Source organism: Balearica regulorum, chromosome 2 (assembly GCF_011004875.1).
Source record: "Balearica regulorum gibbericeps isolate bBalReg1 chromosome 2, bBalReg1.pri, whole genome shotgun sequence".
NCBI classification, from domain to species: domain Eukaryota; kingdom Metazoa; phylum Chordata; class Aves; order Gruiformes; family Gruidae; genus Balearica; species Balearica regulorum.
Window position 1 is genome coordinate 119,345,914 of NC_046185.1, and position 17,189 is coordinate 119,363,102.

The 17,189-nt window shown below is 37.3% G+C and overlaps 2 protein-coding genes across 4 annotated transcripts in view; one reads left to right on the plus strand and one right to left on the minus strand.

Moving 5' to 3' along the window:
- The window catches only part of TRAK1 (trafficking kinesin protein 1), a 440,848-nt gene that overhangs the window by 293,446 nt on the left and 130,213 nt on the right, over positions 1-17,189 (minus strand). The window lies entirely within an intron of this gene.
- Positions 1-17,189, plus strand: part of ULK4 (unc-51 like kinase 4) — a 257,733-nt gene that overhangs the window by 147,937 nt on the left and 92,607 nt on the right. For all 3 annotated transcript variants that reach the window (XM_075745569.1, XM_075745571.1, XM_075745570.1), the window contains one exon: positions 16,050-16,155. In XM_075745569.1, coding sequence (XP_075601684.1) covers positions 16,050-16,155 — 106 coding nt within the window. The remainder of the gene's footprint in view (positions 1-16,049; positions 16,156-17,189) is intronic.

Consider the following 17,189-nt stretch of genomic DNA (forward strand, 5'->3'; position numbering starts at 1 on the left):
CAAAATTGTGCCCTAGAACTGTTTTCTTTCTTTTTCATTTACTTGGTCCCTTTCAAAGCTCTGCCTACTATAAGTAGCAATAATAATATGTTCAAAATCATGGTACTGCATAAGGTCACTGATGGTTTTCACTCTGCAGTTTAAGTGGTAGCCATAAATTGATCCCCATGGCAGATACTTAAGCACTGTTTGGTGAGTGACATTACTTTTGATTTTTCCATTGCTGTGTCACGTGATTTGATATGGAGTTTGGCAATAAATTGGATTGCAACAAAACACATCTTTGAGCTGCTTTACTCGAATGAGTAAAGTATGCATCAAGCAGAAAGGGTGGGTGCGAGGGTCGATAGCTCCTTTCACTACTGCAGAGAGCCAAGGATTATTCTGTAAATAGTCCAATTCATTTGTTACTGTATATTGTGAAGTTCCCACATTTGCTTGCTCTATAACAAGTTCTGGAGCAGGATTTAAATTCACTGCACGTAGCTATCTTTAGGGCTCACATCTGGATGGCACTGCAGGAGCATATTGCTGAAAGCAAACAGACTAGCAGTTCTGATGGTAACAATGGAGTCTGAGAAAACACTGGATGCCTGAATAAGATTCCATTAAAAAAGGGGGAGCAAGAGGGATGTCTAATGCAGTCCATTTAATGCAGAACTCTCCAGAGAGTGAAGTGGGGATTGTGCCTGCTGCCCTTCTTATTAAAGACTGGTAGAGAAGATGCTTTTTGGGCGAATGGTATCTCCATAACAGACGCTCTATTACTCATGAATACGTTTCTAATTATATCTTAATGATCTCAGCCACAAATAGGAAAACAAAAATCTTTGTCTCCCTGAGTGGTTACCTTAGTGGCTGCAGGATTGGCAAGGTTTAGATTATCCATCTCCTCTCACTAATCCCAGGGGACTTCATTGTAAGAAATGAGACTTGTTTATGATGGTGAATTAAATTGCTGTAAAAGGTTATTTCAACAGACAGTTGGGAAATCATAATAAAATAATTTAGTAAAAATGGGAGCTAGAGTATGCTTAATGAAACATGATTAGATTTAATTTTCTTGCTATTTCAATCATTAAAGGTACATTATCCTTTCTCAGACCTCATTTGGGCTCTTTGCCACAGACCCACTCTTAGTAACAGATTGAAACTTGCATGTTCCATTAGGATATGAAAATGGCTAATGATACCCTACTCTCCTCTCCCTGGCTTTTGTAAAATTTCTGTTACCAGCTTTTCAGATATATTTTAGCTGTTTTCCTCTTTCATCCTTTTATTCCCTCTCACATCTATTGTACACATTTTTCAGTATGAGTAACTATTCAGGGAGGCTAGGTTGAATGAAATGAAGTAAAATACTAACATAGTTACCTTAATAACTGTAAAATTACTTATAATAAGTAATTAAAAAAGTAACTGCTTCAGTTATTACTAGGACCTTGTGTTCTAACTAACAGTATTTTAATCAGTTCACGTAAAACATGTTTCTGTGCTATCTTAATCCAGTGGTTCAATTATTTGGGGTTTTAGGGGTTTTTTTTGGTTTGTTTTCTTTATTCTTTCCTTTTGCAGTGCAGTGACACATTGTGTCACACTATATTGGCTAAAATTTCTGTCTGGCCTCTAGTGATAATAAATGTAGTTCTTGATGATATTTTATGCCTCTTGGAATCAGAATGCTACTTTGATCTAAAAGTATCCAGCTCCTTTTCAGGCTGCGAGTTCTTATGAGAATAAAACTACTCTCTGTTGGTAGACAACTTGGGCAGAGCAGCAGTATCTTGCTGATAGGAACTGGTCATGGCTCCATGGTTTTCAGGACTCAAGTGTGTTGTTTGAGGAAGGAGATATTTGGGTTATTTCAGTGTTTCATGATATTATTCCAATTTAGATGTAGGTTTCACTGAGAAAGGCTGCTTGTGTTCAGGGTGAAATTTCTGCACAAAGTGGCGTGGGAGGCAGAGGAGAAAGGCAGACCTCAGGGTAACCAGTAGCCTACTAATCAGGAATGCCTTTAGGGAAGGGGCCAAGTTCAGAATCAGCCAGAGGGAATGGCTGACGTTGGGTTTCTGAAGCTCAAAATACGTATTTTGACTACTAGGCAAGATGTTTTACAAGCATCTCTCACCATCTCCTACTGAAATTGCTTCAGTTTATATATATTAAATTTTCATTGTAGCAGAGGCTTCTGATGATCTGGACTTTCACTTAAAATGAGGAGAAACAGAATAACTTCAGTACTCTACACTTCATGTGAGACAGTGAACCGCTGTGGGGTACAGTTAGTGTGAGAACCTAGAGAGTGTGTCAGTGCGGGCTGGGAACATTTTTTTTGAAGTCTTGAACGTTTGAGGGAATGGAAAATCTAGTTCTGTTTTGAAACAACATGAAGTCTCAAATCATTCATTTTTCAGTGTTGTTAGAATAGTTTCATTTGAATCTTCTCATATCAGTTAAAATAATTTACAAGAAAGTGTGTATGTGTGTATGTATATTTATGTGTGTGTACATATATACTTCTAATGTATCCTGTCCCCCTTTTAAAGCAATAGACATAAATTCTCAAATAATCATTTAGTGTCTGTTTACTACTTAAATGAGCTACATGAGGAGGAGGGAAAAAGGTCACTTTTTGGGGGGTTGAAGGCACTATGTTTCCAGTGCCTCCGTAGTGTATCTCCTGTGGTTCCCAGAGATAACTTCTTCAACAGTCATGAAAAGCAGGAATGTTTGAATTGAACCTGTGCTTGAAAGAAAACATGAATTGATGACTGGAATATTAATATAACCACAATTTATTTTTGTAACATATACCAATTTCAAACCTGTATTCCTAAGGTTCATTTCTTGAATCAATATGTAGGAACCTAAATAGATACGACTTGGGGGAAGAGGTAGGGTGAGACTATGAGGAAAACTATAATAAATCATTTGGAGATTACTCTGGAAAGATGTGCAAGTTAAAAAATGGTGCTCAGCATGTTAATAATAAAATGCAGAATAACTTCCTCTGTCTTTGTGAAAGAAGTAGGACTTATTTAGAAGAGTTTCCTATTTTGCTGATGTTAGTAGTTCTTGATTCTGTCTTTGATACTTCTATTTATCTCCTACAAAAATGGAATAAATTATGGGTGAGATCACATGTAGCAGCAAGAAGCATACTTTCTTTTAAGTCATGACATCTGATACTGCTTTGCAAATGCTTATGAAAAGCAGAATTGGTGTCCTTTCCTTGTATTCCTGTAGATCTGAGTTAAGACCAGCTTTTAAATCTAAAGTCGTGCCCTTGCTCCTCTTTGAAATGTAAGAGTTGACTTCAGAGCAACAGAGAGTGAGAGTTTTGAGAAGTGATGCTTGGCTTGTGCCAGGCAAGTGCCTCAGGGAGTACCAGTGGGGTACCAGCTAACCATGTAGCGCTGAGTATATCTGTACCATGATTTTTTGAGACTGTCTAATGCCTCGCACTATTGAGATTGCCACCATGGGAGCAAGACTCAGGCCATTACAAAATTTGTTGTCCTATACTTTTTTTTTTATACACTCAATGAAGTAATTTCTGTTTTCTGTCTTCCTAGTTTAATATTCTGGGTGATGAGAACTGTTCAAGCTTTGTCTGTGCCTTTTATTTAATAGCAGCTGCTGTGTGAAAATGTGGATGTTTCACTCAAATGACTAAATCATAGAATTGTAGAATGGTTTGGGTTGGAGGGACCTTTAAGGATCACCTAGTTCAAAGCCCCCTGCCTTGGGCAGGGACATCTTTTGCTGGATCAGGTTGCTCAAAGCCCTGTCCAGCCTGATTTTGAACACTTCCAGGGAGGGGGCATCCTCAACCTCTCTGGGCAACCTGTTCCAGTGCCTCACCACCCTCACAGTGAAGAATTTCTTACTTGTGTCTAATCTAAGCTACCCTCTTTTAGGTGCCATCTTAAATTCACAATAATAGTAATCTACTAGCACATACAAATTTATGTTATTATAAACCTCATATTGCAAATATGTTTTGAATAATAATATTACTAGTTATTATTATTGACATTCTTGTTAGCTGCCATTTCTTTCTCTATTTTACTTCCTTCTCATCAGTTCTGGTTCTGCTTCATAGCCTAGCATCACTGGCAGACCACTGCTGACTAAGGAAACTGTTGTCTTTCAATATCAGTGAATTCCAGTGGCTGGAGGATATAATTCCTGTGACTGATGTATTCATGCTCTCAGTATATTATACTGCTAAAATGGGACTGTCACTTCATAAGTATTTTGCTGAAATACATACCTGAAATATGACCTACCAAGGTGAACTTCATCACATTCACTTTTTCTAGGATCACAGGTAGAGACAGAGTAAGTATTAAATGCAAAACAGGAAGAAAACAAATAAAGGAATAAAGATCATGATGAAAGGAAAAAAATCTTATTTCTGTCTCAGACCAACATAACCAAGATATGTATGCTGTCTGGTTCTGCCACCACAGGCAGAACTAATTTAAAAGCAAACTCTGGATTTTGGAAACTGCAGCAACATCGTGGAACAATTTAAGCAAGGAGAAAGTACTGTCATTTAACCTTGAAGTTCTGTCTTTTTAGTCTCTAGATTTTTTTATTCTTTTCAATTTTTCTTCCTAACTACATGGCATTCCTTCTGGTAAACAGTAATAAAGCAACAAAATCATGTTAACTTTGCACAGAATTTGATTAAAGAATAGGGTTGGCTTGTTAGACACCAAGTGAGGCTGATGAGTGGGTCAGATCTTTGTGGGACATTTTTGGATAACAGTAAGCTTCCTTCCTGTTATGCCTACAAGAGAAAGCATGAATCTAGTATTTACATAGAATAAGAAACTCTGCTTCCTTTATTTTTTTTTTTTATTTGTTCCAATTCAGAAGTCATTTGGCTATGAATCCAAACTGGTCCTTCTGTATATTCCCAAATGTGGCTCTTAGTACCAGACTTGTTTCTCTGAGAGCAGTGAGATTTTTGGTGGCTATGAACACTACATTTTTTAGGCCTGGATTTCAAAAATACTTATTTTTGTAAACTGACATTAAGAGAGGTAGCAAATACTTCAAGTCTTATTTAGCTTAAATATGTGTATCAAATCCACTTAGAGTTTTAATCGCTGTGGTGCACACACAGTTAGGACTAGTTTGAATTGTAATCTTGCCTTCAAATTCTGAATTTTTGCTCCAGTATCATAGTTCAATTCTGTTCAGACCATTGATTTTCACTTTCACCCCAGCACTTTTTATTCTTCAACTTCATATGCACAGCTTGGCATAAGAAGAAAACTTGAGTTCTGGAACGGGTGCCAAGATAACACTGATACATGGGGTATGAAAGTGTGTTTGGGTAATATACATACTGTTTATCAGGGAACATTAACTTGAGATAGAGTTGAGAGTAGAGATTATATACCACTAATTTATAGAAGAAGAAACTTTACAGAGATAGTTTACCCATTAAACCCTATTACTATATGTCATAGAGATATTGTAAAATACCTAAAATATTTTTCATTTCCTGGATTTCTAAGTAATAATTTGATTATAGTAATGGTCTGCTAATGTTAATGGTCCTTAATTAACTGATTAAAAAAAACCCCAAACCAACCATGTATTTGAGTCTACCATCCGTTATACTTTTTTTCAGTGTTCAGTTGTCTGGAAACAGTAGTGGTAAAATGGAGGAGATAATCAATTCTGTGACCTTCTGCAATGTTAGAAGGAAGGGAAGTGGCTGGTGATTTGAAAGGCAGTTGTTATAATTTAAGTGTTGGGCCAATCGTGGATTGTCTTGTCTTGACCACAAATATTAAGCAAAGAAAAATCATGGCAAATAACATCTCCCTATAATATTTCTTTAGAGTTTCTATGAATTTCACTCTTAAGCAAACGATTTTAGTGTTGAGAGTTAATGTTTATTGAGTATAACACCACAAAAAAGTACTGCAATGATGGGTAGAGTTATTTAACTTTTTTTTTAATTTATTTACACTTAATAAACACAGTGTTTTGCTAGATAGTTTTCACTTATAGCAATCAGTTCATAATTTCTCTTGGCTTGTTTGTCTAGTGTCATAGTAGGAATATAGTTTGCTTAGAGTATAATTGCTTGTCTGTCTAAGCCCAGGACAGCAACATGAAAGTGATGCACACTCTCTCATGGGATAATAATGCAGGCTGCATTACTCTTCAGCACCTCTGCTAGTCTGTTTATTGAGAAATATTGTTAGCACTCGTATTGCCTGCCTAGTGGTTTGGTGCCTTGATATAGACTAACAGAAGATGTAGTTTGTTGCTATAGGAATAACTTGAGCGGGGAAAGGCTGGGAGGTGAATTTCCTAGGATATTTGTACGCAGTGGGATGTGTACTTTGATCTGAGAGAAGTCTTGATAGCTGATACAGTCTGATTGTTGAGTATGTTTGTTTTCTAAATGCATGTGTCTCTGGAGAAAATGCAAAACCTCTATGAACAGGTGTCCAAGATTGAGTAATAGGCTGCCTTAAAAAAAAAGATAAAGTGAGAATTTCTTAATGTTTTTCAGACTAGTAATTAACTACTTAGATAATCCCTGAAAAGCCTAATAATAGAAAATAAGAAATAATAAAATTATTTAGAAGATGCCATATGTAATCAGACTATACCATGAATCTAGTAACAGAAGATTCAGCAGATGCTTCCTTTTGATGTAACAGCCCTCCATTGTTTTCAAGTTTAATGTAATTTGAATAAATTAATTATCAACATTCTCTGTTGCATTTACAGATTGAATAAAGGTGAATGTGTGAAAAAACAATGTATTTCAAACTAAACAGTATTTTGGAGTGGACGGCATAAAGCAAAGAGTAAAAACCCCAAAATTAAATATGTAAATTCATTTTTCCTGCCACTTTTGACAACATGACTGTGGTGGGTTGACCCTGGCTGGACACTAGGTGCCCACCGAAGCTGCTCTATCACTCTTCCTCCTCAGCTGGACAGGGGAGAGAAAATGTAACGAAAGGTTAGTGGGTTAGGATAAGGGCAGGGAGAGATCATTTACCAATTACCATCGTGGGCAAACCAGACTCAACTTGGGTAAATTAGTTTAATTTATTACCAATCAAATCGGAGTAGGGTAATGAGAAATAAAACCAAATCTTAAAAAAAAAAATAAAAAATAAACAAAACCCCACCACCTTCCCCTCACCCTTCCCTCCTTCCTGGCTCAACTTCACTCCTGATTTCTCTCCCTCCTCCCCCCACAGTGGCACAGGGGGATGGGGAACGGAGGTTGTGGTCAGTTCATCACATGTTGTCTCTGCTGCTCCTTCCTCCTCAGGAGGAGGACTCCTTACACTCTTCCCCTGCTCCAGCGTGGGGTCCCTCTCACAGGACACAGTCCTCCACCAACTTCTCCAACATGAACTGCTCCAGCGTGGGTCTTTCCCATGGGGTGCAGACTTTAAGGAGCAGACTGCTCCAGCATGGGTCCCCCATGAGGTCACAAGTCCTGCTAGCAAAGCTGCTCCGGTGTGGGCTTCTCTCTCCATGGGTCCACAGGTCCTGCCAGGAGCCTGCTCCAGCGCGGGCTTCCTGCAGGGTCACAGCATCCTTCAGGTGTCTCCACCTGCTGTGGGGTCCTCCATGGGCTGCAGGTGGATATCTGCTCCACCATGGACCTCAATGGGCTGCAGGGGGGCAGCCTGCCTCACCATGGTCTTCTCCAGGGGCTGCAGGGGAATCTCTGCTGTGGTGTCTGGAGCACCTCCTGCCCCTCCTTCTGCACTGACCTTGGTGTCTGCAGAGTTGTTCCTCTTAGAGCTTTTCACTCCTCTCTTCCAGCTGCTGTTCCCTCAGCAGTTTTTTCCCTTCCCTTCTTAACTCTGTTACCCCAGAGATACTACCACCATCGCTGATGGGTTCGGCCTTGGCTAGTGGGGGGAATGTTCTGGCATGTTCTCACAGAAGCCACCCCTGTAGCACCCCTGCTACCAAAACCTGGCCACACAAACCCAATTCAATGACTATATATCCCCTCAGCCCAGCTAAATTATGGTAGGGAAAAAGCATTCTTTCCTCGTTCAAACAGATTCCATTTCTCTGTGTTTCCTTGTCAGCCCGTGGCTTCTAATTAACACCTTTTTCTCTAGCACCACTGAGTTTAAGTCTGTGAGTATGAAGACTATAACATTCAATTTGAGATTAAGAGGGACAACAGATATTTTTCCCCATCCCTTTCCCTTTTCTACTTCCTCAGAAGAGTCTAGACTTTGCTCAGTTGTTTGGTTTTTTTCAGTTGTTAGAGAAAACGTCAGGAAAAGTATTTCAGTCTGGATGTTGCACACCTCAGTACGTAGTATAATCACTGAGTCAGTCTCAGTTTCTCCTTTTAACTACTAATTTAGCAACTAGTTATCTGTAGAGAAGGGAGAAGAGATAGAGACCTATTCCTTAACAGTTGATGATGGATTTGGGAATGCCCAATTCCAGTAGAGACTCAAAATTAAATTTTCAGTATCCCAGGTGAGTGCCCTTACTTAGTACCCTATTCAACATGTGTCTCTTTTCATTATTTTAAGCAGAAATTCCATTCTGAACCCTTCAAACTTTTTCCATTTAAAAATTTTAATATGATCCTTTGGATAGGTCTAATGAATCTATATTCTCTAAATGAAAAATGTCACCAACAAATTCCCCAAACTCATCTAAACTACTTTCCTTATAGTGGCAAAGTGTCTTTTACATCAAAGCAAAATACATGCGGAAAAAAGGTATCAGTTGATTGCTATCTGTCAGTCTGAAGTTGTTTAAGAATTAGCTTTTAATTAAAGCTGAAAACGCAAGTCTGAGAGTGAATATTTTGATATGGAAATTTCTCAGTGTAATGGTTGATTGCAGCTCCCAAGTGACTTTGCAGTTCAAATGCCTCACTGATACTTGAGACTCTGCAAGGTATCTACAGGTTTATGACACTAAATATCAAGTTACTGCCATTGTGGTATCAATTACTTCTAGAGCTTCATTGCTTCAGAACATACCAGCATGAATTCTTCCAGGGTGCTGGGATCTTCCTTGATTTAAGGAAGTTTAATTCTCTAGAGTAAGATATGCATATAGCTTCTTTTGCATATTGTCTCTTTGGTCTTGAGCAAATTCTTCTTTTAAAGGAGTTTCTGAGTGTTATCCACAATGAATAGCTTTAATAGTCAGAAAGCTATTTGCTTGGATACTTCCTTCTAGGGAATGGGTAAAACCATGTTTTTATAGGAGATTGCTTCAGAGTGTGTTTCCTGTGAAGGAGCCTGACTCTACTTGAGAGAGGAGTCTGCTCGGGCTCCCTCTGTTGACAGTAAAGAAAATTTCCCTTGAGAATGAGTTCTTTCCCTAAGGTTTTCAGGAGCAAAAGGAGAAGCTTTGAGGTTTCATTGGTGCCAGAAATTTAGGTGCAATTCTGTAGGAAAAAGAAATGGCACTGCATTTAGAGATATGCTGCTGAGTTGTTTTGCACTTCTTTAACAGTGAATGTAAGATCACATGGCTGGTTGTTTTCTGTGTGGTGCTGCAACAAAATTTATCCTGCCTTTGTCTGAAAATTAGACCAAAAAATGGTACATGAATTTCACTGAACTGGACCATTAGTTTCGTGTTGTTGGTTTGTTGTTGTTGTTTCCCCCCCTTCCCAAGATGACTGTTTGACTCGCTGAAAATTTACTAATGGAAACCTTCATGCCAATAGCTGGGTTTTCGGTCAGATAAATACAAAGCAAAAGCAAGGACAAAAAGGAGTTCTTACTCAAAATTTGGGACTCTGGTAGTTTACACTATAAAAATTATAAGTTAATTTTTAAAGTATATTGATATCCTGGCATCTTTCTCTTTTCATCACATATAAAGTAGTATTTATGACAAGCCTTCATACGATTTCCCTCTTATTAACCTTGAAGTTTGTCTACCTCCTAATTCGGAACACATTTAGGTGTTCTTCTCTTTATATAATTTCTTTAGACATCTCATGCTTGCTGACACAGGGCAGTTTTGTAATCCTTAACTTGCTACTTAAATTTTCCTTCTTGGATTAGCATGGTTCATTCAGCTTCTAAAAGTTTGAAACATGAAGTGGTCCTCTTAAAGGAGGAAAAGTAGTTACACTATTAACAGGTGGTGTTAAAAATACTGTTCTTGTTCACATGTCCATTCTTTGAAGTTATTTTGTCACAGGATTTGGGAATAAAATGAGAAGAGAAAGGACACTGGCCTTATTTATATTTTCAGTTCTTAATGTTTGTTGTACAAAAGTACTTGTATGATCTTGACAGAAGCTGGTTTTCTAAAAGTAACAAATTTCATCTTTTCATTCTACAGAGGCAACGTTCTTTAGAGCTCTGTTTGCTGTAAATGTCACCTTTCCTCCTTACGCCTCGTGAGATTCTGACCATTAACACAGATAAAATTGCATGCTTGTCTCCAAGATAAGAAGGAATTTGGGGAAATGAAAAGGATGTAACAAATGAGTTCCATAATAAAAAGAAAGATTGTTAGGTCTCCTAAAATCTGAACACACTAGTAAATTGATATATTTCTCAAAAATTGGTGTACTTCTCAAAAAATACCTTCTGAAATTTTGCATCATGTGCTGCAGTGGGTGGGAGAACAAAATCTAAGACTAACACTACTGCTTTGTGTTGGTTGGTACTTGCCATTCTAGGTTTTATTAATGGTATCCTTTCTCCTTCATCAGTCCTTCGAAATTACTACTGTTTCCCTGTCCTCAATTGACTTTGCCTAAGCACTTGATGACTAAGAATACAGATTCTCTTCTTGCCTCCCCCCCATCCCCATTCCCCCCCCCCCCCCCCCCCCCCCCAAATACTCCAACAGGAATTTCTGTGAAAGTTGCACAACTTCTGATCTTCATGTGTGGACTGAATATATCACTGTTGTGATACATCTGAGAAGCATGATTATTCCAGAAATTGGTTGCCAGATTAGTGGTTGCACCTTGTTGTACGACCATACCCGGAGGAAAATAGTTTGAAATATTATCTTTATTAAAACTGTGCTTTTCAAAAAGGCTGATTCTTGAAAAACAGAGTAGCAAGGGACATGGCTGTGCTTACTTCTGACTTAGGTCATCGCTAAGAAGAATAATATTACCTTAATGTTAGAGATCTATACTCTAAGTTTTAAGTTTATGCACAGCTGATCATATGCATCAAAAGCCACAAGATGTTAAAGACCAGATTAACCAACTATGTACATACCTGGATTAAATTTGTTTCTCAGTGGGCTTCCTCTTGTGATTGAAGAATAGTGCATATGCTGTTGTGAATGTCCCTTACAGGCTCATGCTAATAATACCATTTCATACAGAAGGGTTCTACTGTTATGTCCAGAAAAAATTCTGATCCTCTATTTCATATGTACAAAGTAATACAGTATATCAAAATAAGCTAGGTTAAATGTAATATTACTGTGCTCTTGTTAGAGGTCCTTGTTAGCATCAATGCTTTGGTTTATTTTATCTCAACTATACTGTGCCAAAGAATCATCACATAGAAATGGCATCTTTTAGTAAATATAATTTGGATATGGTTCATTTCTGTAATTTTCTTCTTCAAATTTATGAGAAATCAAGCCTTCATTTTGTTACATCCCCTTGTTTACCGAACTTACATTCATAGGTCATATGTAAGCTTGAGAAGAAGAGCCCCTTTATAGTTAAAGTTTAATCCCTCTGATTATGTTGACTGAGCAGTTGTACTGTGGTATATAGTGTCCCTTAGATTTAATTTACAGCATTTCTGTAAACATAGCATTTTGTGCATTTTCTTCTGGATTCTTAGATACATGAGTAGGAGGCATGTATGTGAAGTCTGCCAAATTGGTAACTTCTTATCATAATTGCTATCTCTTTTGTTATCTAAAATGTAATTAAAATCCTGTATTTTGCCTATGGTGTTCTAAGTTCTAATCCACTTAAAGGAAGAGAAATGGCAGCTTTAGTGATAGTATCTTGTCAAGATTCTTACTCCCACTTTGCTAAATCACACCCTCTTACCTAACTGGCTTTAAAAAAATATTTCAAATTATTTCTTTTGTTAACGTACAACCCTTCAAAATTAGAATGAAAAATTTAATGGCCTCAATACAGTGCAGTCCTGTTTGAAAAGTCTGATTTATCTTCTGTGGTTCCTTTTTTTTATACTAGTATTTCCTTGTTATGCCCTTGGTATTTCATAGCTGTCCTTTTTAAGCGCTGAAGCAATTAGTTTTGAGAAGGCTAATTCTTCAGGGTCCAGTGCTTTCCTGCCTTTCATTCACCGAAGCTGTACATTTTAATGAAGTTGTTTCATCTGTGTTGCCAAACACTAGAATTTAGCTGCTTCAATTCTAATTATCTCTGCTGGCAAATGCTATGTTTTATTAAAGCTGTCAAGTGCACTGTTCATTAAATGTCCACAGTCTGTGGTGCTGTGCACACAAATTAGATCAGCTTTGCTCCTTGATGGATTATGAAGAAGTTAAATATTTTTATATAAACCTCTAAAATCGAGTCTAACAGCAATCAGCGATGACTTGGAAAAGTAAAGCGTACCTGTAGCTTCTTGAAACCTAGTATCTTGTCACAATCCATCTATGATACATATGTTAAAACTCTAGTAGTACAGCTGAGTATACCATTTGTAAGATTATTTTATTCATTAAGAGACCATTTTTCTTCCTTAACATATCTGTGTTGCATCTTGAATTCTAGTTTATATGTTTTTAGGGTAAGATAAGTTCTGTTATGTATGCTTTGATGTAAGTAGAAGCATGAGTGCTAGTCTTTCAGTAGAGAGTTGTATAGTATAATTGATCTGCATTACAAGTGAAGATGGCTTCATTTTAATGTTTTAACCTAGTGAATGCAAAATATTGCTCTTGTAAGCAACTACCGGTGTCTCTTGGAACTGTATGTCTCAAAAGGTAATTTTACTCAAGATGTTCACTTCAAATATATGGGGCAGTAATAGAAATATTGTACTTGCAAAGAAGATATTTCAGTCAGCTCTCGTTTTGGCACTTGTGGAATTTTTTTGCTTTTAATTTTATGTTTTTAGTGTATGTATCAATATCTTCAATAACACAAATATTCATTCCTACCTTTTAATGTATTGTTTTCTAAATGTTCTGTAGGAGAATTAATAAGATACTGTGATGCTAGACTACCAGATAAACATGTTGTTGATCTTTTGAAAAAGTGTTTTTCTTACCCTTCAGCTATCTGTAGGAAATAACTTCAAATTTTATTTTTAGTACCATGGCTTTATGGTATCTTTTTTCTGTATCGGTTACCTTGTCTTTTGAAGAATGTAGTGTTTATACTTTGCAGCATTGCTTTTAAATTTATCAGGCTGTATTTTAAACTTTCAGAGGAACAGGTATTTCTTGTACTCTTTGTAGAAATCATAAATGACGTCTCAAAGTGCTATGTAAAGTAAATAGAACTTTGGGGCTCTTGGATATATATTTTTTTTAATTTTTTTTAGGCTTTAGTAGGAAACTACAGTCCTTCAAAGGCTGTGAGCCACTCTTCCTTGTCGCTTCTCCTTATGATCCAGTTTAAAGTGCTCTAGTATGAACAGAAAATTCATACAGCCTGAAGTTGAATAGGAGGCTGTGGATGTTTTTGTATTTCTTTGTCTGTCAATGTATTACACGCCTTATCATGTATATCATAGAATGGTTTTGGTTGGAAGGGACCTTAAAGGTCATCTAGCTCCAACTCCCCCTGCCATGGGCAGGGACACCCTCCACTAGACCAGGTTGCCGAAAGCCTCATCCAACCTGGCCTTGAACACTTCCAGTGGGGGGGGCATCCACAGCTTCTCTGGGCAACCTGTTCCATTGCCTCACCACCCTCACAGTGAAGAATTTCTACCTAATATCTAATCTAAATCTACCCTCCTTCAGTTTAAAGCCATTACCCCTTGTCCTGTCACTACATGCCCTTGTAAACAGTCCCTCTCCAGCTTTCTTGGTAGGCACCCTTTAGGTACTGGAAGGCTGCTGTAAGGTCTCCCTTGTTCCAGGCTGAACAACCCCAACTCTCTCAGCTTGTTCTCATAGGAGAGGTGCTCCAGCCCTCTGATCAGCTTTGTGGTCCTTCTCTGGACTCCCTCCAACAGGTCCATGTCTTTCTTGAGCTGGGGATCCCAGAGCTGGACACAGTACCATATTTCATGGTATTTACAGGAAATAATAACATTTAATTTTAGGTTTTGAGTGCAGAAACAGAAATTAATGCTCTCAAAGCAACTCTCAGCCTCTGCCTGCCAAACCCGTTCCTTCAGTAGTTAAATGTTTAAAGGAAAACCTTTGTTCTTCCCATAACATAACCCTTTATACCACTGTAACAGAGGACTTTCCAAAGTGATATTGAAGATGTATTTCACAGTATTCTGCATTTTATCAGACTAATCAAGAAATAAAAATCAGGAGTGTCTCACTTGAGAATTTCTTGCAACCAGTTATATGACATTTCCAAGCAGGTATTCAGATAGTGTGACATATCCTAAATGCAGTGCTGATGACTTAGTCCTGGCCCAACCCAAAAAGTGGCTTATAAACTAGAGATATCACTCTGAATGTCATTCATAGGTTGACTTGAAGTGAATTCTTAGAAGAACAGTAAAATATGTTCTTTGTGATTGCTGCTGGCTATCAGTCAAGCAGCCTAATTCTGCACCAGCTATGGTATTTAGATGGTCATAAGATTATCCTAAGGAAGGATAGATTGCTCCTGTTGTTTTCAAGCATACATCTGAGACAGGAGATCATAAATACCTGAGCAAAGAGATATAGAAAATAAATTGTTCTTGGCCACCAGTGCTTGTCTCTTAAAGGAACTTTCAGGGAGAGTGTTTCTTTGACTGTATTCAAGAGCTGAAGTAATTTTTGTCATCTGAAATATTTAACCCAGCTTCAGACCAATAATCTTTTGTCTTGTTCAACTTAAAGTATAACTGTTTTCGAAGGCATACTGTCAGACAGGAGATGGATCAGAAGAGATGGCATATTTTGTGGCAGTGAAGTAGTTGAGTGATAGCAGTATTGAGAGCTTGATGGGAAAGGGAAGTGTGGAAGTCATCTAGGTGCATGTGAAAAGTCTGCAATATGTGGAAATTATGACAGTTTTGTCTTAATGTTGTTATTTTCACTTTGGGTGTATGTTTCTATTTGGCTTTGAATCTGAAAAATTAGACAAAATATTTCCTGAACCTTCTAGGAAGATTTGAAGTGTATTCAGGCTTATATTTATATCTAGATTTGGATTTGGAAAAGCTTCTCATGTTTTGGCTTCTTGGAAATTACCTGAGTTATTACTGTCACTAGTGTGAATAAATAAATATTTTGATTGCACTGCCTTATCCACCCTTGTCAGGTTGAGTGTGCAAGTGTGTTAACTACGACAGAGGAAAATAAAGTTCTTTATAAACCCTGACACGTTCCTTTTATCAGTATAGTCTCAGAAAACTGTGAAAAATCACTGAAGCAATCATCAAGCATAAGACATCATGAGTGATGCAATTTGTTACAGAAATAGGTCTTTAACATGCATGTGAAATTAATTTTATACTTTGAAAGTATACAAACAAAAACCACAAATAAATTTTATGACTTACTGTGGGTTATCAAGTTGAAACTGAAAAGACTAAAATTAATACCATTAATAAAAGAAATACTATACAAAGGGAAATGTTCCTGGTTCTGAATATACAGAGATTAGATTTATAAAGCCCTATGTCATTTCTAAAAAGTCCTAAAATTTTAGACCTAACTAGGAATTCTTTTAGTTCAAAAGAACATGGGAGAAGTTTTGGTCCAAGATTTTAGATCTGGCTCCCTGAAATTAATATGCTCTACTAAGATATTTGGCTGGTTTTCCAGTATTTTAAATGTTGAACTTTAAGGGATTGAGAGAGTATTGCTTTTGTATTACTACTTTTTTGGGAGGGAATAGTCTTTTTCTAAGCTTGCAAAAGAAAAACTAGGTTATTTTGTTGCTGTTGTTTTTACAGGAACACCAAAACAGTATACTTGGGAATACAATGCAAACTGTAATCGCCTTACTGAATAACATGGTTGCTAATAAAAGCACGAACATGATGTTGCTCTTTGAAGAAGGTATGTTGTCTCTATCTTTAGTCATTCTCCTTACTGTAGAAGTTTCCCAGTGTGTTGTAATATCTGGCATTGTGTGAAACTGTAGATTTGTATGTATTTATATTCTATAGTGGTTGTTAGATAATAGCATTGCAGCTGACTGGTACTCCCCATCACTTCATCTACCTCCCTTATTGAGTTGATTATAAATTTAACTTTTAGAAAGCTGTTCCTCCAGGAAAATGTGGTTACCAAAGAATTACTGACTGAAAGTTACATTATGCCTATGAAGAACAGCTTTGGAAAGGAGTGGGCTAGAGCTCTGACCTTAACAGTGCACAGTGCAGGCAGAGAGAACCTCTGCAAGTTCTTCCTCTTCTCACTCCTCAAACCTGTGAAAGGATAAGTTGTACAATGTTTCTGCACTCTTTAAAAAACTAGTTTCTGTTCCAGTCCAGTGATGTAGACTAATAGTGTGGAGCCTAAACTAACTATGAAGTCTTAGTCTACAAACCGTTCCATGTCTTCATTTCACCGTGTTTTATTGTTGAAACTCCTCTAATTTAGAAATTAGTTTTCGTTCACAAAATGGTGAGAAAGTTTCTGCTGTTGGAAACCTATATAAATTTAAAAATTTGTTTAGATATACACACATTGATAGCATTACTTTTGTTTATCATTAATGAGTGACATCCAGCAATACGGATATGCACTACTGTTTGCACTGTTCGTATAGAATAAATCAGACTTAGACTACTGGCGTAGTAGTATATAGCATACTCCAGAAGGAAAAGGAAGACATTTGCATAGAGAGACAGTGAAGAGTTGAGAGAAAACCATTTAAAAGTCTCTAGAAAAAGATTGGGTGGGGTGTGATGGGGAAACTTCAGCAGAGTGTAGTTTTTCTATAGTTGTCACATCAGAGAAGGATCCAGATGAGACATAGTATGATTAATGGTTTAAGTATAAACAGTGATAGTGATGAGCAAATTTGAAGAATTTGATCTTCCTTAGATATGCAATTAAAAAGAGAAGATAAATCAGAACACATACCA